The sequence below is a fragment of the Syngnathus floridae genome, chromosome 12 (assembly GCF_059516105.1).
Source record: "Syngnathus floridae isolate MCC-2025c chromosome 12, RoL_Sflo_1.0, whole genome shotgun sequence".
In the NCBI taxonomy this organism is placed as follows: Eukaryota; Metazoa; Chordata; class Actinopteri; order Syngnathiformes; family Syngnathidae; genus Syngnathus; species Syngnathus floridae.
The window spans coordinates 10,737,616-10,762,500 of record NC_142424.1 but is presented as its reverse complement, the minus strand read 5'-3'; the positions used below and the strand labels follow the sequence as shown (position 1 = coordinate 10,762,500).

The 24,885-nt window shown below is 43.2% G+C and overlaps 1 protein-coding gene and 1 long non-coding RNA gene across 2 annotated transcripts in view; one reads left to right on the top strand and one right to left on the bottom strand.

Moving 5' to 3' along the window:
• The window catches only part of LOC148390062 (uncharacterized), a 29,956-nt gene extending 10,039 nt beyond the window's left edge, over positions 1 to 19,917 (top strand). Inside the window, exons 2-4 of the long non-coding RNA XR_015861569.1 lie at positions 8,405 to 9,508; positions 10,722 to 10,769; positions 19,467 to 19,917. This is a non-coding gene — a long non-coding RNA (uncharacterized LOC148390062). The remainder of the gene's footprint in view (positions 1 to 8,404; positions 9,509 to 10,721; positions 10,770 to 19,466) is intronic.
• Positions 1 to 23,999, bottom strand: part of slc38a9 (solute carrier family 38 member 9) — a 36,226-nt gene extending 12,227 nt beyond the window's left edge. The window contains exons 1-2 of the mRNA XM_088391240.1: positions 23,744 to 23,999; positions 22,745 to 22,884 (exon numbers count right to left, since the gene is read on the bottom strand). Coding sequence (XP_088247366.1) covers positions 22,745 to 22,842 — 98 coding nt within the window. The 5' untranslated portion in view covers positions 22,843 to 22,884; positions 23,744 to 23,999. The remainder of the gene's footprint in view (positions 1 to 22,744; positions 22,885 to 23,743) is intronic.
• Positions 24,000 to 24,885: the final 886 nt, after the last annotated feature.

Here is a 24,885-nt window from a genome sequence, read left to right as displayed (position 1 = left end):
GGCAAAAAATACTGAGAAAGCTGAGAAAAGCTCATCAAACACCTATTTGGAACATCCCACATGCGATCAGGCTAATTGGGAACAGGTGGGTACCATGACTGGGTATAAAAGGAGCCTCCCCAAACATGCTCAGTCATTCGCAAGCAAGGATGGGGCGAGATTCACTACTTTGTCCACAACTGCATGAGAAAATAGTTGAACAGTTTAAGAACAACATTTCTCAAAGCAAAATTCCAAGTAATTGAGGGATTTCAACATCTACGGTCCATAACATCATCAAAAGGTTCAGAGAATCTGGTGAAATCACTGCACGTAAGCGCCACGGACAGAAACCAAGACTGAATGACCGTGACCTTCGATCCCTCAGACGGCACTGCCTTAAAAAACGACATGAGTGTGTAAAGGATATCACCAAATGGGCTCAGGAAAACTTCAGAAAACCACTGTTAGTAAATACAGTTCGTCACTACATCAGTAAGTGCGGGTTAAAACTCTATCATGCAAAGATAAAGCCGTTTATGAACAACATCATAAACGTCTCTGGGCGCGAGCTCATGTAAAATTAACTGATGCACAATGGAAAATTGTGTTGTGGTCTGATGAGTTAACTTTTCAAATTGTTTTTGGAAACACTGGACGTCGTGTCCTCCGGACCAAAGAGGAAGCGGACCATCCGGACTGTTATCAACGCAAAGTTCAAAAGCCAGCATCTGTCATGGTATGGGGGTGCATTAGTTCTCATGGCATGGGTGACTTACATTTCTGTGAAGGCAACATATGCTGCCATCCAAGCGACGTCTTTTTCATGGACGCCGCTGCTTATTTCAGCAAGACAATGCCAAGCCACATTCTGCACGTGTTACAACAGCGTGGCTTCGAAGTAAAAGAGTCCAGGTTCTCCCCTGGCCCGCGTGGAGTCCAGACCTGTCTCCCATTGAAAATGTGTGGTACATTATGAAGCGTAAAATACGACAGGGAAGACCCCGGACTGTTGAACAACTGAAGCGGTTCATCAAGCAAGAATGGGAAAGAATTCCACATGAGAAGCTAAGAGAATTAGTCTCTTTAGTCTAATTAGTTCCTAATTAGTACCAGCTCTGCCGAACCCCTGAAGCCGACTCACTGAACCCCTAGGGTTCGATCAAACCCAGGTTAAGAACCACTGGTTTAGGGCAAGGATACAAAAAGCTAGCTCAGAAATGTCTGCTGTTATTTTCCACTGTGAGGAACATAGTGAGGAAATGGAAGACCACAGGCACAGTTTTCGTTAGACCCGGAGTGGCAGGCCAATCAAAATCTCAGATAAGCAGGGGCGAAGGATGGTGAGAGCAGTCGAAATCAACCCACAGACCAGCTCCAAAGACCTACAACATGATCTTGCTGCAGATGGTGTCACTGTGCAGCGTTCAACTATTCAGCGCACTTTGCACAAGGAGATGCTGTATGGGAGGGTAATGCGGCAGGAGCCTTTTTGCACACATGCCACAAACAGAGTTGCTTGAGATATGGTAAAGTACATTTGGACAAGCCAGCTTCATTTTGCTATAAGGTGCTGTGGACTGATGAAACTAAAATTGAGTTATTTGGACATAAGGGGTGATATGCATGGTGGAAGAAGAACACAGCATTCCAGGACAAACACTTTCTACCCACAGTCAAATTTGGCGGTGGTTCCATCATGCTGTGGGGCTGTGTGGCCAATGCAGGTACTGGCAATCTTGTTAAAGTTGAAGGTTACATGGATTCCTGTCAGTATCAGCAGATTCTTGCAAACAATGTTCAAGAATCAGTGACAAAGTTGAAGTTGCGCTGGGCTGGATACTTCAACAAGACAACGACCCCAAACACTGCTCAAATTCGACTAAGGCATTCATGCAGACGAACAAGTACAACGTTCTGGAATGGCCATCTCAGTCCCCAGACCTGCCACCCACACATGCGTGCACGCACGCACGCACACACACACACGCGCGCGCGCGCACACACACACACACACACACGCGCGCGCGCGCGCGCGCGCGCACACACACACACACACACACACACACACACATACACACCCGCGCGCGCACGCACACACGCGCGCACGCGCGCACGCACACACACACACACACACACACACACACACACACACACACACACACACACACACACACACACTTTCAAATGGCCAGAATTGGCACATTGTGACTTATTCGAAGAAGGTGTTTTGAAATTTAGTCAGTCATTGTGAAATTCCCAACTGGATTAAAATTCTAGAGAGACTTAAAGCAGTTGTGATTGATGTGGTCGCACAAGCACATTAGGAATTGCATGTCAACTAAATTCCTGGAAGACCTACTCGAAGAAAATACCTAATTTATTATTTAGCACACACTATAGGAAATGCCAGACGTGCATGGTCATGAACGGTCACTTGACTTATCTGGGGTCCATTCCTTGCCTGAGCTTCATCATTGACTTAACTTTTCACAAAAATAATCCTGAGTAAACATAAGCTTGTCTGAATCAATGTCTGGATAACATGGTTTTCATTGATTTTGCAGATACTATACAGATATACAACATAAGTATTATGTAAGCATTTTGTCTTATCTACTTTTTGCTTCCATTTGTCCTAAAAAGTGGAAACCCCCGCTATTCACAGCGAATTTGGAGCAAATAGCGAAAATCCATGTAAAACTGAGGCCCAATGAAATGCATCGGAGGGAAGAAAATTGTACAGTCGTGTGTATATACAGTAATCGCTCGCTACATCACGGTTCGTTTATCGCGGATTCACTACATCGCGGATTTTTTTTCCAAATTAAAAAAAAATTAAAAGTCAAAATAAAACTTCTAAATTGAGGAATTATGGCACAAAACTTGCCCACACGCCAGCAAGGAGTGCCCACACAATTGCAGTGCGTATACTTGTACCTTTTAATAAAAACATTATTATAATTTGTTATAAACTGCTTTTTTTAAGCAATAAATAGAACTAAAAATGAAATAAAATAATTATAATACAGAATAATGTTACAAAATCCACAAAAAGGATGAATTTGCAAGTGTCCAGTCACATACTGGACAACAGTCTCGACATAGCAGAAGTAGTATATTTCTGCCAGGAAGTGGGCACCTAGAGACTGCTCCCCACCCCACAGCTGTGTCACTAAGTGCTATGATTTAAAAAATATACTACAGTAGTTTTAAAAAGGTTTGATGTTGATTCCTAGACTGATATAATATTTTTTTTACATTTTACTCTCGTACTTGGGTACTTTTTAGAAATCGTAGTTTTTACTTAAGAGAAGTTGAATAAGTACAATAATCTCTCGCTACATCGCGGTTCGTTTATTGCGGTTTCACTACCTCGCATATTTTTTTTTAAATTAAAAAAAAAAAATCAAATTCAAAATAAAACTTCTAATTTGGGGAATTATGGCACGAAAGTTGCCCACACGCCAGCAGAACGCAAGGAGTGCCCACACAATTGCAGTGTGTACACTTAAAGTCCCAATGATCATCGTCACACACACATCTGGGTGTGGTGAAATTTGTCCTCTGCATTTAACCCATCCTCATGTGATTTAGATCTATCCCCTGGGGGAGAGGGGAGCAGTGAGCAGCAGTGGTGCCGCGCGCGGGAGTCATTTGGTGATCTAACCCCCCAATTCCAACCCTTAATGCTGAGTGCCAAGCAAGGAGGCAATGGGTCCCATTTTTATAGTCTTTGGTATGACCAGCCGGGGTTTGAACCCACAACCTTCCAGTCTCAGGTCTGACACTCTACCACTAGGCCACTGAGCTGGTCACTTGTACCTTTTTATAAAAAAAATGTTATAATAATGAGTTCTAAAAACATATTTATATAAGGTGTTGTACCTTGTTATAGAAAATGTGTTATAATAATAAAAGTTCTAAAAACATTTTTACAGTATGTATACTTGTACCTTGTTATAAAAATTTATAATAAAAGATGTTCTAAAAACATATTTACAGTATGTGTTAAAATTCTCCATGTTATTTATGTTATTCAGCCGTGCTTTGATTTGAGGTAGGGTGATTTATTTTGAAGGCCGTTTTCAGGCGATACCACTTCCTGTTTTACGTTAGTATTAGCGATGTGCGTTCAAGTTCTTTTAAGTGAACAGAATCTTTAGAATCAGTTCACTCAAAAAATTTGTTCAAACGAATCGTTCAACGAATTATATATACGGCTGACTAGCTCAATCAGTAAGTGACATGACTTACAAACGGAAGACACGGGTTCGATTCCCGGCAGGGGCACAATATGAGCAATGAGCGATTACCTTACCAACAGTCAGTGTGGGTCCTTAGGCAAGACCCTTAACGATACCGCCTACCTCAGACATAATGAGAGTACAAGAAACGAAAGACATGCCGGCTCAAACGTCGCCCGGACAAACAAGGTCTGCGTCAGGTGCTGGGGAACCAGAGCACCCTGATGAAAAATGGGCTACTGGAACAAGACACAAATGGGCGAGATGCGAGAATAAGGATCTGTTGGAATGCTACTACTCCAGCAACCCGAGTGAGAGGGGTTACATGCGGAGAATGCAGGAACAATGGCAACTTCAATACCCACAGTCAACACTATCGGCCAAGCAACTAGTAGCTCAATGTTCCAATATCCATAAACGGCACCTGCTATCACACCTCGAGATTGATGAGATACAACACAAATGCCAGAGCACCAGGTCAGAGACGAGTTAAATCCATGTAAAAGTCCAGAGGTTGGGTACGAAATCCCAATAAGCACAATCAAGCTGAACGAGGCAGCAACTGACCTGAAGAACAAGATCACGGTGAGAATGAATGCTCGGGAACCTAGATACACACTGCAGAGGCTAAGTGAAGTACCCTCAGAAAGTCTCCTAGAAAATGTGAATGCAGCATTGACAACAATTCCTACGGCTACCATCACTGAAACCAATGAGCTGATATACACCTCAGCAGCAGTGATCCTAGAAATGCTTGGCTACAAGAAGAATGACCATATGCGACCACAACAGTGCCCACCATGGAAGAGAAGGCTGGAGGCCAAAATCAAGATAGCATGGAGAGAAGTGAGCCAAATGACAGAGGCCCAGAAAGGTGCAATGAAAAATCAGGTTCCCAAGAAATACAGCCAGATGCCCATACCTGAAGCACTCGAAACTGCCAAACAAAGACTCCAAGCCTTGGCCAGCCGCCTAAAGAGGTACACAAGAGAGAATGAAGCCAGACGAATAAACAGGTTGTTCACAACACAACCAGCGAAAATGTACGCTCAGTGGCAGGGGAATAATAGCAGAGCAGACCCACCAAGGCTGGAAACTGAACAGTACTGGAAGGATATATGGGAGCGGGAGGCATCACATAAGAAGGATGCACAGTGGCTGGTGGCTCTGAGAAAGGACCACAGCAAGCTCCCTGAACAGAACCCAGTAACCATCACAGTGGCAGACATCCAGAGAAGAGTCTCAGGAATGAAAAACTGGACAGCACCAGGCCCTGACATGATCCACAGCTACTGGCTCAAGAAACTTACAACTCTCCATTAGCGCCTGGCAGCACAAATGAACCAGCTGCTAAGGGATGGGACCCTGAATGGCTAACCCAAGGGCGTACGATCCTGATGCAGAAGGATCCATCAAAGGGTACAGTCCCATCCAACTACCGGCCAATCACCTGCCTCTCCACAACATGGAAGCTGATGTCGGGCATAATATCAGATAAGATCAGCAGGCACATGGATCAATACATGAGCACTGCTCAGAAAGGGATTGGTAAAAATACCAGAGGAGCAAAACATCAACTCCTGGTGGATAGAACAGTCACCCAAGACTGCAGAACTAGACATACCAACCTGAGCACTGCCTGGATTGATTACAAGAAAGCATATGACTCAATGCCACATACTTGGATCACTGAATGCTTGAGGCTGTACAACATCAATGGGACTCTGAGAACCTTCATCGCCAACTCTATGAAACAGTGGAAAACCACACTTGAAGCCAATGGCAAGCCACTTGCACACGTGACCATCAAATGTGGTATATACCAAGGAGACGCTCTGTCCCCAATGCTGTTCTGTATAGGACTGAACCCCCTCAGCCAAATAATCAACAAGACGGGCTATGGATACCAACTCAGGAATGGGGCCACCATCAGCCACCTCCTCTACATGGATGACATAAAGCTGTACGCTAAGAACGAGCGGGACATTGACTCCCTGATCCACACTACCAGGATCTACAGCTCTGACATCGGAATGTCATTCGGACTTGAGAAATGTGGCCGCATGGTGACTAAAAGAGGAAAGGTAATCCACACAGAGGGGGTCTCACTCCCAGAAGGAACAATAGCAGACATTGAGGACAGCTACAAATACCTTGGAATTCCACAGGCAAATGGCAACCTTGACGAGGAAACAAGGAAAGCAGCCACAGCCAAATACCTCCATCGAGTAAGGCAAGGCCTAAGAAGTCAGCTCAATGGCAAGAACAAGTCCCTAGCCATTAACAGCTACGCCCTACCAGTAATCAGATACCCTGCAGGAATCATACAAAGGAAGATATACAGACCACAGATATCAAGACACGGAAGCTCCTAACCATGCATGGAGGGTTCCATCTCAAGTCCAGCACCCTGAGACTGTACACTAGCCGTAAAGAAGGAGGCCGAGGACTAGCGAGCGTGAGAGCCACTATCCAAGCTGATATCCAGAAATCCTACCAATGGCTAGAAAGAGCTGGTCTGAAGGACAGCACAGAGGCACTGATCCTGGCTGCACAAGAACAGGCCTTGAGCACCAGAGCAATAGAGGCCCAAATCTACCACACCAGACAAGACCCCAGGTGTAGATTGTGCAAAGAAGGTCCTGAGACAATCCAGCACATAACTGCAGGGTGTAAGATGCTGGCAGGTAAAGCATACATGGAGCGCCATAACCAAGTAGCTGGAATAGTGTACAGGAACATCTGTGCAGAGTATGGACTGGAAGTCCCAAGATCCAAGTGGGAAACACCTCCAAAGGTGGTAGAGAATGACCAAGCCAAGATCCTCTGGGACTTCCAGATCCAGACAGACAGAATAGTAATGGCGAACCAACCGGACATTGTGGTGATGGACAAAGAGCAGAGGAAAGCCGTTGTGGTTGACATAGCCATCCCAAATGATGGTAACATTAGGAAAAAGGAACATGAGAAACTTGAGAAATATCAAGGGCTCAGAGAAGAGCTGGAGAAGACCTGGAGAGTTAAGACTTCAGTGGTACCTGTGGTCATTGGAGCACTAGGGGCAGTAACCCCCAAACTGGAGGAGTGGCTGAAACAGATCCCAGGAAAAACATCTGACATCTCAGTCCAGAAAAGTGCAGTACTAGGAACAAAGATACTGCGTAGAACCCTCAAGCTCCCAGGCCTCTGGTAGAGGACCCGAGCTTGAAGGGAAAAAGAGACCACCCACGGGGGGTGAGGAAAAGTTTATATATATATATATATATATATATATATATATATATATATATATATGTGTGTGCGTGTGTGTGTGTGTGTGTGTGTGTGTGTGTGTGTGTGTGTGTGTGTGTGTATGTGCGTGTGTGTGCGTGCGTGCGTCCCGGTTCTCGAACAAATCGGAATTTGAACGAAAAATTCGAGATTTTTTTGCTTCTGTTGTCTAACAAAATTCGGAGGTCGAACCTCGCAAAATGAGCCGAAAGGACCTGAGAAAACCCGACCGCGCGGCCCGGATGCCGACTTACTCCGTTCGTTATTGTATTTTCGTTACTTTGAGGATTGTATTAACCCCTAATCATGCCATCCTAACACACAAAGACGCTCTTAAAGCAATGCGACAGTGTGCGCCCGGCGTGCTGCGGTTGCGCGATCGGACCAAATCAAGCTCCCTGCGCACTGAGGTCCACTTAAATTTTGGAAAGTACATCAGGAGTTTAAAAATATTTTCTACATTTCAGCAACGGCTCTGTCACAATAATACGACCAGCGCGGAGCAGTTGCGCGGTTGGCGACGCGCTATGTTTGCGCGTTCGGCGGTGCGCTACAGTTGCGCGATCGGACAAAAATGCGCAAATGAAAAAATGAGTAAAAAAGGCGGGTTTTTTTTATTTTGTCTTGGAACGATTCAAATTTTTTACATTATTTGTAATGGGAAAAATAGATTCGGAATTTGACCGATTCACTTCTCGAACCGCCTTCTGGAACGGATTGTGGTCTAAAACCGAGATTTGACTGTGTGTGTGTGTGTGTGTGTGTGTGTGTGTGTGTGTGTGTGTGTGTGTGTGTGTGTGTGTGTGTGGATGTGTATGTGTGTGTGTGTGTGTGTGTGTGTGTGTGTGTGTGTGTGTGTATGTGTATGTGTGTGTGTGTGTGTGTGTGTATGTATATATACACTGAAGGAATGGGGTCGAAATACACAAAGTCCTGCCGAGCTACAAAAACAGATATGCTCAAACCTCATTGAAATTAGTACATAAGCAGACAAGTTTATTCACATATTAAATCAATAAAATAAACATTTTAAGCATACAATTATACCTACACACCAAATCAATAAAGAAGACATAACTAGACATTTTTGATAAGTGGTAATGAGAAAGGTTTTTATAACTATGATCTTATATATATTTCTGAGCACTTTGAAAGAACAAATGTTTTTTGATATATTGCCTGAATAGCTTAATGACCCTTAAGGAACTGTTTAATGCATGCCTGATGATTTTCTAAATCACGGACACTGCCAAAGTCGTCTAAAAATGTTCAGTATTTGATTGTATCTTATGTTTTGACTAATGCTAGACGCCAGTTTTCAATTACTACTGAATGTTCCAGACAGAAGGAAATATTTTGCCTAACAAAGAAAAGATATGGTTGAAAGCATGATTAAACTAAGAATATGATGACGTAAGCAAGTACATGGAGATCAAAAGAACAAACAAACAAAAACATGGTAAGTGCTGAGTACAAACTTTGCATAGTCAGGGAACATTAATAAATACGTAGATGATGTCACAGACAAAAGCTCACATAATTCCGTACAAAATGACAAAATTGAAAGAATGAGGGATGGATGAGGTGGAACAGTGTATGTGCAAGAATGGAGGAGAATATTTACAGGAAGGTCACTTGGAGATAAAACCAGCAGGTGCCAGAGGGAGACAGCCCAGCCAAAGATGATCGTCAACGCTGAAAGACGGAAAGGAAAACAACAGCCCCCACACATCGAATTGCCCATAATCAACCCCCACGGAACCAGCTCTCATCGAACCAGCACTCACTCCCATGGAATCAGACTCTCCTGCGAACTTGCCCCACACCAAAGACTCATCACCCATCAAACTCGGCCCACACTGGCATGTGCAACTGAATATAAGCTGACCAAAGAACCTTGAACGTTGCCTTTTCTGAATGGAGACTTTCCGCTCTTGAAAGGCCCAGCGCTGTATTGTACTTTCCTGAAAACAGAGCTTTCTGAACAAGAATTGTGATTGAACTCAACCTGAGTAAGTCTATAATTTCTGCTTCAATGTCTTAGCATTTTCCTAAATCTGAAGAAATCAAACGAGCACGCAGTGAGTAAATTGGATAACAGGTGACTGGCAATGGCTTTTGACGTGAGGCGCAGATAGCGCGCTCCCTAAATTGTGGACAAAATCCAACAATACACACACACGCACGCACGCACGCACGCACGCACGCACGCACGCACGCACACACACACACACACACACACACACACACACACACACACACATACATACATACATATATATATATATACACATACACACACACACATATACATATATATATATAGAGCGAGAGAGAGAGCGAGAGAGCGAGAGAGCGAGAGAGAGAGAGAGAGAGAGAGAGAGAGAGAGAGAGGTCAGTCGCAGGGTGCGTTTGTCAATTAATGTAGGCATGCAGTACACATGCAGCCGACACATGCCCAAACACCAATACCAGCTAACCCCACCGTATTGACAACTTTACCCTGCAATCAATATGGGCTGCGGCTTATCAGAAGCAAAAGCTTATCTGTGGGTCTCCAAAAAAGCCAATGCAGCTCAGCTTGACTTTCGGCTTTGACACTGTTAGAGACAGTCTAGTGCGTGAAAGCTGTTGGGCAGTTTATTATGTAAATGAACCAAATTGTGATGACAAAATGCACAGGACTTCTCACTTGATGGGCAGGCATACTAGGTTCTCAACTAATTGTAAACAAACAATGGAAAGTCAAGTTTACATGTTTCCTATAACTATAGAAACAATGTAGCTCAAAATGAGGTATAGATTAAGCATTCGCCAGAAACATTGTTCATCTGTCATAATTACTTTTCATCTTTAACTGAGGTCTTTGAAAGCAAAATGTTGGAGGGCTCAGTGCCACATACAGGATACTGCTGATGACAGCATAGGTTGTCAGTCTGCTATTGTTTGTCACAAGTACTACTTCCTCAAAGGTACGCAATAAATTCAAGTAAAACGCTGATTTAGAAAACTGCTGAGCCTTTCCGGATGAGTGAAAGGACATCTACTTTGTATAGGTTTGTGGATTAGGAGGAAATATCTTGTGAGATTTGACAGACAGTCCCCAAAAAGACCCGCAAGCACAGAATAGACAAAGTCATTTGCAACACAGTACACTTGAGGAAGTAAATTTGGGCTAACCAGAATGCGCCATGGGCTTATCTTTTTATTATCTCATATCCACAGAGGAGTGATTCCAGAAGCGGTGGAAATACGGTATTTAGGGAACGTGAGGTAAAGCTTTTCGATCACATTTCATGGAGAAGTCACTGAAAATGACGTCACTGAAAATGACATCATATCATTGTCGTGTTTTACATGGCTACTATCACCACAAATGTCCACTTTATGCTTCATGCTTCAGGAAGGATTAAAATAAAATCAAATATAAAGTCAATAATGCTACGCAATTCAAGACAATCTCCCTGCCAAGCAGTCTGTCTGCCTGCCTGAATGATGACATCTTGGTTGGATTTGCGCAATCGGGCTATTCAGACAGCAGCCGCACTACAAAATATTTGACCTAGAACCACTTATTAAAAGGGGCCCCAGTCGGATTTGAAAAAAGAACAAAAAAAATTAAATTGAGCCGTTCAGACTGTCCGACACAGGTTGCATATTGGTAAAACTTTTTTAATTGAGCTACAGCGTGAAAGTAGTCTGATTTTTGAAATCAGTGAGAAAAACAATATTCTACTTCTTCATTTCACAAACTTGAAAAAACAGACTGAAAAATAGAGGATAGTTTTCTCAGTTCAGCAATGTCGTTTAAAGATGGCTGAATGTTTCCTTCCCCTCGTGTGACACGACATTACGATACCTGCAGTTCCACTCTCGGGTACAAGTCCAGAAACCATCAGGACCGGTTTGATGAGAACGACACAGAGATAGAACAGCTCATCTCCAAGAAAAGGGAAACCTTTCGTGTCTGGCAAAATGACATCACCTGCAAAGCAAAGAGACAGGCTCACTCCAGAGCCAAGGCTGACGTCCAGAGCCGGGTGAAACAGATTAAAAACTCCTGGTGGACAGAAAGGGCACTGGAAATCCAGAGTTTGGCAGACTCTGGTGACACCAGAGGCTTTTTCAGCGCTACTAAGGCTGTCTACGGCCCAAGCCATCGTGGCCAAAACCCCCTACGCTCTAAAGGCGGGCAGGAGCTGTTGAAGGACAATGAGTCCATAAACAATCGGTGGAGAGAGCACTTTCAGGAACTCCTCAACCGTGACAGCACAACTCAGTCAGATTTCCTCAGTCACATCCCTCAGAGTCCCATCAGGGAAGACATGGGTGAAGCTCCCACTTTAGCAGAGGTCCAAGATGCCATCAGGAGCCTGAAGAACAACAAGGCCTCGGGCCAGATGGGATACCAGCTGAGGTTCTAAAGCAGATATGGGCAAACTACGGCCCGCGGGCCACATCCGGCCCACGGGGCCGTTTAATCCGGCCCGCCAAACCTGAATAAATTGTATTATTAATTTTTTTGGGGGTCATTTTCCCTGCAATTACTATGTTTCCCCAGTAGATGGGGAAGCGCCCGCCCGCGCATTTACTCCCGGGAGCCGTGTCAGAAAGCTCCGTGCATACTCACAAGTACGTGTGCGTACTCAGTAGTACGGACGCGGCGCACTCCGTGCTCAATTTCATCTATCAGTGGCGAATTTCGAGCGTAGGCTGTGACGTCAGTATTCTCGTAATTCGCGCGCTGAGCTTTCAGATACAGTTTTACGCTAATGCCACCCACAAACCTTCCCCTGGAATCCTTCCATTAAAATGAGTGGCCCGAAGAAAAGAAAGGTGGACACTGAGTGCCGAATGTTAAAAAAAGAGTGGACAATTTGGCTCGACCTACGTGTGTGAGAAGACGTTCAGCCACATGAATGTCAACAAAGCCCGTCACAGATCTAGGTTAACAGACCGACACCTCGGGCCTATCCTAAGAATTACCACAACAAATTTTAATCCAGACTATGATGCACTGGCAAAAAAAGCGAAACCAACAATACTATTGATTTCTTTATTACTTTATTTAGATGTATTCTTTCACTGATTCTTCAAGATGATGTATTTGGTCAGAATGTTTGCCATTGGATGTGATTTCGCCTCATTAGATAAACATATTTCATAAATCTGACCTGCAGGCGCTGAAGTGATGGAAAATGTTATTCATCATAACAGTGTCGTATTTAATAATAATCACTGATAGTAGTTTTTTGGTAAAATATCATTTTTAATGCTGTTAATAAATGCATTTGTTTTCAAAAAGTTTTTTTCAATATCCATGCTTTAGTATCTACGAAAAGTAAAAACCTTTTATGCAATGACCTTTACATGTAATTTATATTACTTCACACAAGCACTACATCCATCCGCTCCTGGTTCAGCCCCCCGGTCAAAATTTATAACCCAATTCGGCCCGCAAGTCAAAAAGTTTGCCCACCGCTGTCCTAAAGGTGGACAAGAGCTCCAGCTCCATTCCCTCCTTCTGAAGGTCTGGGAAAAAGAAGTACTCCCCTTGGAGCACAGGGACGCTCTGATAGTGACCATTTTCAAGAAAGGGGACAAAACGGATTGCGGAAACTATAGGGGCATCTCGCTCCTTTCAACAGTTGGCAAAGTACTTGCTCGTGTTCTTGCCAATAGCCTACTGCCACTGTCTGAGGAAGTTCTCCCAGAATCGCAGTGCGGTTTTCGTCCAGGCACTGCAGACATGATTTTTACAGCACGCCAACTCCAGGAGAAATGCCGTGAGCATAAACAGCCTTTGTTCATGGCTTTCATAGACCTGACAAAGGCCTTTGACATGGTGGATCGCCAGGCCCTATGGAGCATCCTTCTGAGGTATGGTTGCCCGTATAAATACGTCAGAATACTGCAATTATTACATGATGGAATGACAGCCACAGTGCTCAACAACAGCTCCTTGACTGAGCCTTTCACTGTAGAGACAGGGGTCAAACAGGGATGCATCATTGCACCCACCCTGTTCTCTGTCTTCATTGCCGCCATACTCCAGCTCATTGACGAAGAACTACCACAGGGAATCCCAATTTGGTACAGAACTGATGGCAGGCTCTTCAACAGGTTCAAAGCCAAAATCAAGATCAGAACCACCACGATCATGGAGCTCCAGTATGCAGACAATAATGCCATTGCAGCACACTCTACAGAAGACCTCCAGGGCATCCTGAACTCCTTCGCTAAGGCATACAGAGCCCTGGGTCTGACCGTGAACATCAAGAAGACCCAGGTGCTACATCAACCCCCTCCCAACCAGCCATCTACTCCGTCCCTCATAACTGTGGACAAATCTGGACTTGACTATGTTGACCACTTCACCTACCTCGGCAGCCTTCTCTCCTCCAAAGCGGACATTGACTCTGAGGTCAACCATCGCCTGAGCTGTGCCAGTGGAGCGTACGCCAGACTCTGGAAAAGAGTCTTTGAAGTCAGAGACCTCCGGGTTGACACCAAGCTCCTGGTTTACAAAGCTGTGGTTCTCTCCGCCTTACTTTATGGGGCAGAATCATGGACAACCTACAGCAGGCACCTAAGAGCTCTTGAACAACATCACCAGAGAACCTTGAGGAAAATACTCAGGATCAAATGGGAGGACAGACACACAAACAGCAGCGTTCTGCAGGAAGCCAGCATACCGAGCATCACCACCTTAATAATGCAGCACCAACTCCGATGGACAGGACATCTCATCCGCATGGCTGACACCCGCCTCCCCAAACAGATGTTATACTCCCAGCTGGAGAGAGGTCCGCGAGCCCCAGGTAGGCAAAAAAAACTTTTCAAGGACAACCTCAAGACCAATCTCAAGAAATTCCAAATAACATCTCAGGACTAGGAGCGCATCGCCTTGAACAGGAACTGCTGGAGGGCAGCGGTGCAAGAAGGTGCAGCACATCACGAAAAGGAACGCCGCCGTGTCGCAGAAACCAAACGACAACTCCGTAAGGAAAGACAAAAACAGGCTCCAGCACGACCACAACCCACCACCACTTTCCCCTGCCCACACTGCACAAAAATATGTGGATCCCGGATCGGCCTCTACGCCCACCTGCGGACCCACAAGTAGATGACCCCGAGAAGAAGACAGTCATACTCGTCCCGAGTGACTGCCGATGATGATGATGGTGTGTGTGTGTGTGTGTGTGTGTGTGTGTGTGTGTGTGTGTATGCGCACGCACTGTGTGTAATAAATCCACTTATTTTGATTATTTACAGGCTGCTACCATTTATTTGCCCTGTACTGCCACTTGTGGTCGACAGAAAATTACATCACAGCGGTAGAAATTTCTGCGGATCAATCAGTGTCTCTGGCGGCCACCAGCAGCCTACCTGACTACTGTATTTTCTGGACTATAAGCTGTACCAGCTAAAATTAGGGGGAAATCTTGTTTTGTTCATATATACACCACACACCGACTATAAGCAGAAGGTGTGTGTGTGTTTAATTACCATTTGTAAGAGTATAACATACACAGGTGGCATGGTGACGCACTGGTCAGCACGTCTGCCTTACCTCCTGCAGCTCTTCACTTTGAATTGGACATACACTTCTTCTTTGATTTTTTATATTACCGTATTTTTTGGACTATAAGTCGCGTATTTTTTTCATAGTTTGGGTGGGGGGGCGACTTATACTGAGGAGTGACTTATATGAGAATTTTTCATAAATATTCAAAATAAAAAAAAAAAGTGAAACCGTTATAAACGAAACGCGATGTAGCAAGGGATTACTGTAATTTGGATTTCAAGTGACGTCAGCAGTGCGGCGCAGCGCGGCGCAGCGCGGCGGTTGTTGTTTACATAAAGGACAAAGATTCGATCACGGGATGACAAAGATGACGAAGGGCCCCACATACTACCGGCATCATTAGCGGCTTTGTTTGTAAGTGACACGGAGGACGAAGAGTTTGAAGGATTTAATGATTTGGAGTGACATAGAAGGTTTGAAAAACTATTATGGCTTTTGCGCACGCCCGGTCCTACTCTACAGAGCTCTCTTTCACCTCCGTGGATGGAAGTCGGGGGCCGGTGCTCGGCCGGGTAGCTGTCCGGGGACGGTGGATGGGGCTCGGACATGGCTTTTACGCACACCCGGTCCTATTCTATGGTGCTCTCTTCCACCTGTAAATGCCACCTCCGGGGCTGGAAGTCCACGCCGCCACACGCCTGGAAGTCGACGCCGGTGCTTGGGGCCGTGTGACGGTGAACTATTTATGTAATAGTTATTTGACATATTTTATTTCGTGTAGCAACTTGTATATGTTTTTATCGTTACAGTTCAGTAGTTGTTGGCTTGTTGAACACTTGTTTTGTTAAATAAAGAGCCGTTTACCAAACCCACGTCTTTCCTTGTACTCTGTTAACGCTACAATATAGTTATATACTAGATCTGTGGAATAAGGACGAGGCTGACGTCAGGGCGCACGCGCAGTGTTGTTGACAAAGGACGAGGAATTTGAGCAATGGATTTAATGATTTGGAGTGACACAGATGGTTTGATAATATATATATATATTATGTGGGCCAGTGGAATATTTTGAAGCGCAAGCGCCGTCAGCGGCGCACAGCCGGCCGGCATTGTTAACATAAAGGACGATCGATGGATTTAATGTATTGGAGTGACACAGATGTTTTTATAAATCTGTTATTTGTGTAAAAGTTATTTGAATAACTCTGAATGTTACGTTTGGCCCGTTCTCAGCTCTTCGTTTGTGTTTATGTCACGTTAGCATACCTATCGTTTAGCCTGTTGTTGTTCATTCATGTCTGTTCTTGGTGTTGGATTTTGTCGAATAAATTTTCCCCAAAATGCGATTTATACTCCGGAGCGACTTATATATGTTTTTTTTTTCATGTTAGTGCATTTTATGCGACCTATATTCCGTAGCGACTTTTAGTCCGAAAAATACGGTATGTATTCTATGTGCCCTCTCTACATCCAGAACAGGCTGGTCATCCTGGAAGAGGGATCTTCCCATCTGTGGTCCCTTCTCAAGGTTTCTCATTTTTCCCTAGTAGGGTTTTTTTGAGTTTTTCCTTGCCCTCCTGGGAGTTTAAGATCAGGGGATGATTGAGAATACAGTCAAACCTCGGTTTTCAACCACAATCCGTTCCAGAAGGCAGTTCAAGAAGTGAATCGGTCGAATTCTGAATCTATTTTTCCCATTACAAATAATGGAAAAAAATTTAATCCGTTCCAAGACTAAAAAGAACGCCTTTTTTAAGCATTTTTCATTTGCGCATTTTTGTCCGATCACGCAACTGCAGCGCACCGCCGAACGCGCAACCGTAGCGCGCCGCCGACTGCGCACTTGCACCGCGCTGGTCGCATTATTGTGACAGCACCGTCACTGAAATTTAGAAAATATTTTTAAAGTCCTGATGTACTTTCCAAAATTTAAGTGGACCTCAGTGCGCAGGGAGCTTAATTTGGTTCGATCGCATTGCTTTAAAAGCGTCTTTGTGTTTTAGGATGGCTTTACTGCTCCCACTTGCTTTCTTTGGAGGCATGATTAGGGGTTAATACAATCCTCAAAGTAATGAAAATACAATAACGAACGGAGTCAGTCGGCATCCGGGCCGTGCGATCAGGTTTTGCCGGGTCTTTTCGGCTCATCTCGCGAGGTTCAACCTCCGAATTTTGTTCGACAACTGAAGCAAAAAAAATCTCTGATTTTTCGTTAGAATTCCGATTTGTTCGAGAACCGGGACGTTTGAAAACCGAGGTTTGACTGTAATTGTCAATTTTATTTGTATATATGAAGCCCTTTGAGACTTGCTTGTGATTTAGGGCTATATAAATAAATTTGACTTGTCTTGACAGTTATGAGGGTGTGGGTTTGATTCCACCAAGCATGTTCTCCCCGTGCCCGCGTGGGTTTTTTCCAGGAACTGCGGTTTCCTCCCACATCCCAAAAACATGCTTGATAGGCTGATTAAGCACTCCAAATTGCACCTAGGTATGAGTGCGAGTGATCTGTGCCCTGCGATTGGCTGGCAACCGTTTCGGGGTGTGCCTCGCCGACTGCCTAATGACTATTGGGATAGGCTCCAGCACGCCCACGACTCCAGTGGGCACAAGCGGTATAGAAAATGGATGGATAATATACACAAAGAAGATTGTCAGGAAAGAGATGGTTCTTTGGAGACGTTTACCTTTTATTAGCATAACATTCATTGACAGAGATGACGGAGCTCTGCAAACATACAAACATGTACAAATCTCAGCAACAACCATAATTAACTTAATGTGCAGGGAACATTCAGTGGTACGGTCAACAGCCTCCTCAACGTCCTCAATGCGTGGCCCAGCAACACATCCCAATCAGTAGACCCAAAGTAGTCTCTCAAAGACTGCTCAGCCTCAAGCGACCTTCCTGAACAGGCGAGTGGGCGTTGGTCTTTAATTTCGTCTTATGTCGCGGCCGAAGTAGGACCAAGTTGTGATAAAGCTTTGACATGATTTAGGTTGCTGTTTTTCTTTTTCACAAAAACCTGGTATTCAAACAGGAGTGTATATGTGATTGTCACCATATATATGTATATGTCGACTTTAAAACCATCCAACTCATGTACAAAATAAAAAATAATCACTTGCCAAACAGTATCCAGAGGTTGTTTGAGTGGAGGAAAAGTACCTATGATTTAAGAGGAAGACTTATGTTTAAAAGAGATTTGGTGAGAACAAATTTAAAGTTGAATTGTATAACAGCTAAAGGTGTGGAATTATGGATCACCAGCAGTGACGAACTAAAGAACTGTAGTACCTTACCTAAGTTTAAAAAAATGTATAAGGGCAAAACATTGACGGGATACCGTAACATGCAGTGAAGTTGTTTAAGTTGCTTTTGTATTTATCTAAAGGAAATGTATATATATATACACATTTATATGTGTATATATATATGTGTATATATTTGTAGATATGCAGTGTATGTGTGTATCACCTTCCTGTGTAGCCTTCCTTATTCAGAATCCCTTTTACCCTGTACAAATCTCCCACCTTACTAGCACCAAAGCAACCAAAGACAATCACATTACCTCCTCCATGCTTAACAGATGGCGTCAGGCATTCTTCCAGCATCTTTTCATTTGTTCTGCGTTTCACAAACGTTCTTCTTTGTGATCCAAACACCTCAAACTTGGATTCATCCGTCCACAACACTTTTTTCCAGTCTTCCTCTGTCCAATGTCTGTGTTCTTTTGCCCATCTTAATCTTTTTCTTTTGTTGGCCAGTCTCAGATATGGCTTTTTCTTTGCCACTCTGCCCTGAAGCCCAGAATCCCGCAGCCGCCTCTTCACTGTAGATCACGGGTGTCAAAGTCAAGGCCCGGGGGCCAGATACGGCCCCCCACATCATTTTAGGTGGCCCGCGAAGACAAATTATGCATCGAATTCATGTCAATTCCAAAATTTCTAATTGTTTTCACTTTTAAAAAAAAGAGATATTGTTAGCTATTAACCATTTTTTTATTTTTAAATATTTGATTTGATTTCAATATTTCATTTTTAAATATTTGAACAGTTTTTATTAGTCTTATTATTTTGGGTTGACAATTCTAATGGCCCTTTAAAGCAAACTATGACTATGATGCGGCCTGCGCCAAAAATAAGTTTGACACCCCTGCTGTAGATGTTGACACTGGTGTTTTGCGGGTACTATCTAATGAAGATGCCAGTTATTAAATTAAATTAAATTTTAAATTAAGTTATTAAATTAATGCCTGACGCCATCTGTTACGCATGTAGGAGGTAATGTGATGGTCTGGGGTTGCTTTGGTGCTGGTAAGGTGGGAGATTTGTACAGGGTAAAAGGGATTCTGAATAAGGAAGGCTATCACTCCATTTTGCAACGCCATGCCATACCCAGTGGACAGCGCTTAATTGGAGCCAATTTCATCCTACAACAGGACAACGACCCCAAACACACCTCCAAATTGTGCGAGAACTATTTAGAGCAAAAGCAGGCAGCTGGTATTCTATCGGTAATGGAGTGGCCAGCGCAGTCACCAGATCTGAACCCCATCAAGCTGTTGTGGGAGCAGCATGACCGTATGGTACGCAAGAAGTGCCCATCCAACCAATCCAACTTGTGGGAGCAGCTTCTGGAAGTGTGGGGTGCAATTTCTCCACATTACCTCAACAAATTAACAGCTAGAATGCCAAAGGTCTGCAATGCCGTAATTGCTGCAAATGGAGGATTCTTTGACGAAAGCAAAGTTTGATGTAAAAAAAAATCTTATTTCAAATACAAATCATTATTTCTAACCTTGTCAATGTCTTGACTCTATTTTCTATTCATTTCACAACGTTTGGTGGTGAATAAGTGTGACTTTTCATGGAAAACACAAAATTGTTTGGGTGACCCCAAACTTTTGACCGGTAGTATATATATATATATATATATATATATATATATATATATATATATATCTGACTATGGACAAATTTTGACAGATTCAAACAAACATGTAGTCACATGGGGTAGAGCCAGATAAGCTTAGGCTTCCTTCTACTCCTTTTTGCACAAATATGATTTTATGATAAAGGGAAAATTATAACGCAATGTCATTTTTTCTTTTTCTTTCTTTCTTTTTCTATTGTGCTATGGAGTTATCATTTTTTCCGTATTTTACTTTTTTCTTGTATTTCTTTAATGTTCGAAATAAACAAAAAAAAAAAAGCTAACTAAAGTGCAATCACATTTGTAAATGAATGCTTCTGGTTTTTGAAATGTAAATAAACCAATCTACTGTGATAAAACAACAAAATTACAATAACTGCATTAACCATCAAAGTGAAGTCTGTCGTCTTGAAACAAATCTGAATAAGGAAAAACATTGCAATAAAATAATGCAAACGGCTACCGCTATTGTTGGGGAGCCTGAAGACTGTATAGAGGGTTGGCTTGGATGGTTACCGTATTTTCACGTTTATTAGGCGTGGATAAAAGTCTTAGATTTTCTTCAAAATGTGCGGCGCGCCCTATCATGCAGTACTCCCTATGTGTTCTTGTAAGGCGGACGTATTAAAGAGCACGATGAGAACATTACTGGGATAATTGTGGGTGTGGATTTGCAGTATGAATGAATTTAAATTTGGTCTGCACCATAGTTTTGTTTCTTATATTTTTTGCGGGAGCTTGAAGCAATGTATAAGGCACTATCTATAAAAGGGGAGATGTTAGAGTGAGTGGAAAACCCCCTGTCCCCACATACAATGGTATACCCCAGCGGCACTGCTGTGTTGTGTTACGTCATGACGCACGGGCGTCGGTTCAATACAGTCACACACTTGAGCACTCGCTGTCGTCCTCTGTCTCATTATTATCTATACATATACATACAAACATATGTAAGGAGACCAGGTGGTTTTTTCCATGCATCACCATCGCTGTTGATCTGTGACTCTATGAGTGCCCATCTCACAGCCGATGTGAAAAAACAAGTGAAGCAAATGAACGCCGAGCTTCCTAACATGCTAACATGTCTGCTGGCACTGTTGTTCGAGCTTTCGTAAAAGCCGGCATCATATTCGAGGAGCTACACGGCAGGGAAAGTGACTCTGACAATGAAGAAAGTGAACCTGGCATGTCAGTTGGAGATTTAGCCCTGCTGTTCAATTCGGAAACAGAGGATGAGGACTTCAATGGGTTTAATTGATGACCATTACCAGTAATAAAAATGTGCATACCAAACTCAGTTTTGCTCCTGCTTCATTTTTAAATACGCACACTTGTATGCTTGTGTGGGTGTGTTATTGTTGTTGCCATAAGAACGTTTACGGGAGAATTGTGGGCGTGGATTTGCAGTGCGCCCTGTGTGTGTGTGTGTGTGTGTGTGTGTGTGTGTGTGTGTGTGTGTGTGTGTGTGTGTGTGTGTGTGTGTGTGTTTGCGCGCTGTCGTCACAGCCGATGTGAAAAAACAATTGAAGCAATAAGCGCCGAGCTTGCTGTCATTCCGGGAGGCACGACAAAGGAACTCCAACCGCTGGACATCGGTGTGAACCAGTCGTTCAAAGTAAACATGTAAAACAAGTAAAGCTAACATGTCTCCTGGCACGTGTGCGTGGGTTGTTGTAAGGCGGACGTTGTTGAGAGCGCCATGAGGACGTTAAATAAATAAATGACCATAAATGAAATACTCTTGGCAACACACCAAACATAAGTCATCGATCGAGACAACAAAATACATTTGCTGGCGACCGTTAGTCGCCGTGCCGCTGCGTAACGGCTACTCGTACGATGCGAGGCAAACTTAAAGGAGCGTGCCCGGAGCTGTCAATCAAACGGTGAGGACACGAAGCAAACCGCAATCGGACAAACGGCACAACCGTGGACAGTAGTAACAATGAAATGTACTGTATATATTTACTTTGTGTCAAGGACGCACACGATCACATCAACATACTCAGTCGATACCAGCAACCTTTAATTTACCGCTGCGCACAAGTGAAAATCGGTATAATGTCTAGACCCTGAATATAAGATGACCCCCACTTTTTCAGTCTTACTTTAATGCAAAAAACATCGTCTTATATTCGTACCAAAACGGTAATTAGGGATGCATGTTCAAGAAAAATAAATATTACAATCAACTAATATTTGCATACATCAGAATAATGTTACCCTGAGGAATTCTAACAAAGTGGAGTACAGCATATTCCTTAATGTCACAAAGTTATGCATAAAAAGTAAATTAAAAAGTTAATTTTGATAAATCAATTTTGATATATTTTCTGCTTATGTCCTGACCATGGACCTTCACCAACCTAGCAAAATATTTTATTTCTTTACCTGTATGGTAGTTATGGTTGTCTAAATTGTATTCATTTTACATACATACATACATACATACATACATACATACATACATACATACATACATACATACATACATACATACATACATACATACATACATACATACATGTCAAACTCTGTGTCGAGCAAGTGACATCTTAAAAAAATATAGGCCTTCAATCATATGGCAGTATGTGATAGTGTTTTGTTTTCTAAACACAATCGGTGTGGCGATGGTTTGCAACTTCCAAATGCAAGTCATTTATGCTTTAACTGTTGAGGATGGAGAATGTGTGCACCTATCTCATATTAGTATTTTTCTGAGAGGAAAAAGTGCAGTGCTGGTAATAAGAGGATACCGATGGACTGTGGCTCAGTGAAACGTACCTTTTCGCTCTGGATTCCAGTGAGTCTGTGGAACCTCTGTGCGAGAAGCTCTCTCCAGCCTGCTCCGAGCTCAGCAGAGGCCTGCTGTCGTTCTCCATGATACCTGAGACAATCAAGTCCTGACAACTACCATCACCTGACTGGGATGAAGATGTCATAAAGTTAACAACTGACCACAAGGCATTATGGCATCAAATATCACAGAGGAACAATAACACATTTGTGCAGTACAATAAGGAACCGCAGTTTTCTGTTGCATTCTAAACCCCCTTCCCCGTTTGATTTCTATAATTTCAGTCACAGAAAAGAATTTAGGGAGTTCAAAGCAACACACTAAAGCAGGATACTGATTAGTTAAAATAACTAAACCCAACTAAAATATACCAGTGGCACCACAACAAGACAATAGCATGTCATCTCTTTGTTCGCTAAATTGCTGTGCAACTTTTGCAAATTATAAAAACGTTATACAATAGATCCAAGTTGCTCACAAATAAACCAGCACCATTACGTTATGCTAACATTACAAGTGGTGTGCATCCCCCTAATAAATGATAAATTGATACATATCTTGAGAGTGGAAGCATTCGATTCAATACACTCCCATCCTTAGAGTCAAAACAAGTTTTCCGAATGATCGTTAGCTAGTGTCGGGAACACAGGACAGTCACCACGTGACAATGGAAAACTGTATTGTCTCACAATTTGATTGCTTAAAATTAAATTTAACCATATAACCAATACTGTTCATCAATCACTGTAGTAGATGTGTGGAGAAAATCAAGATAATTAAAATTAAATCTAACCATATAACCAATACTGTTCATCAATCACTGCTGTAGATTTGTGGAGAAAATCAAGATAATGTGTTTTGTGTCTGAAACGAGCTAAAGCATTTAAAATAAAAGTACAGTAGTAAAGAAGAAGTCTTCGAGGGACACAAAACAGAAAATATGTTCATGCTTGTCGGTTATGTTTAAAAAACAACAAAAAACCTACCGATGTTTACATTGATGACATCCTTCCCGGGTATCTTCAGTTTGTCTCAATTTAACTGTTAGAATGTGGCAGCCCTGACTAACTACAGTACAGTAAACGAGTGAGTACACAGTCTTAGAAAGTACAAATATGCTTCCTACATATGTGTGTATGTCCTCCTTCGTCCTCCATCCATCTACTGCATATGATCGTTATTCTTTTTTTCCTTCCTCTTGTATCGCTGTTCTTCTTCTCCTTCTTCTTCTTCTTCTTCTTCTTCTTCTTCTTCTTCTTCTTCTTCGTGTTTAAGAGAGGCTGTTGCGTTGCATTATCGCCACCCTACGACTCTTTTGCGCTCTTCACTACATTTCCTTTCCAATCCTCCGGTTTGGATATTCTTGCTTTAAGTCCTTTCCGATTAGAGATACGTGGTACTTCATTCGCTTTCCAATTATACTACACCAAAATGCGTTTTAGTTTTTGTCAAGGTAATATTTTGCGCATCTTAGGCGTTTTGCATTGTTTGTTGGCATTAAGCCAAACAGACTGTCATAAATCAAAGCCGCAGGGTGAGAATCCATCCATCCAATTTCTGTACCGCTTAGTCCCCACGGGGGTCGCGGGTGTGCTGGAGCCTATCCCAGCCGTCATCGGGCAGTCGGCGGAGGACACCCCGAACCGTGTTGCCAGCCAATCGCAGGGCAAACAGAGACAAACAACCATTCGCATTCGCACTCACACCTAGGGACAATTTGGAGTGCTCAATTGGCCTACCAAGCATGTTTTTGGGATGTGGGAGGAAATTGGAGTGCCCGGAGAAAACCCACGCGGGCCCGGGGAGAACATGCAAACTTCACACGGGGAGGGCCGGAGGTGGAATCGAACCCGCACCCTCCTAACTGTGAGGCGGACGTGCTACCCTTTTTAGTGTTTGTCAAGGTAATATTTTGCGCATCTAAGGCGTTTTGCATTGTTTGTTGGCATTAAGCCAAAGTGTCACAGGGCAAAGCTGCAGGGTGAGAATCCCTGAGCTAAAAATATAGAAAAGGGATGGTCGAAAATGTGAGATTTTGTTTATGAGAAATCGTGAGTGTTGATTCAAATAATTAGACCTAGTTTGTTTGAATGTGCAGCACATCGTATAGGATGACACAAAAGCAATC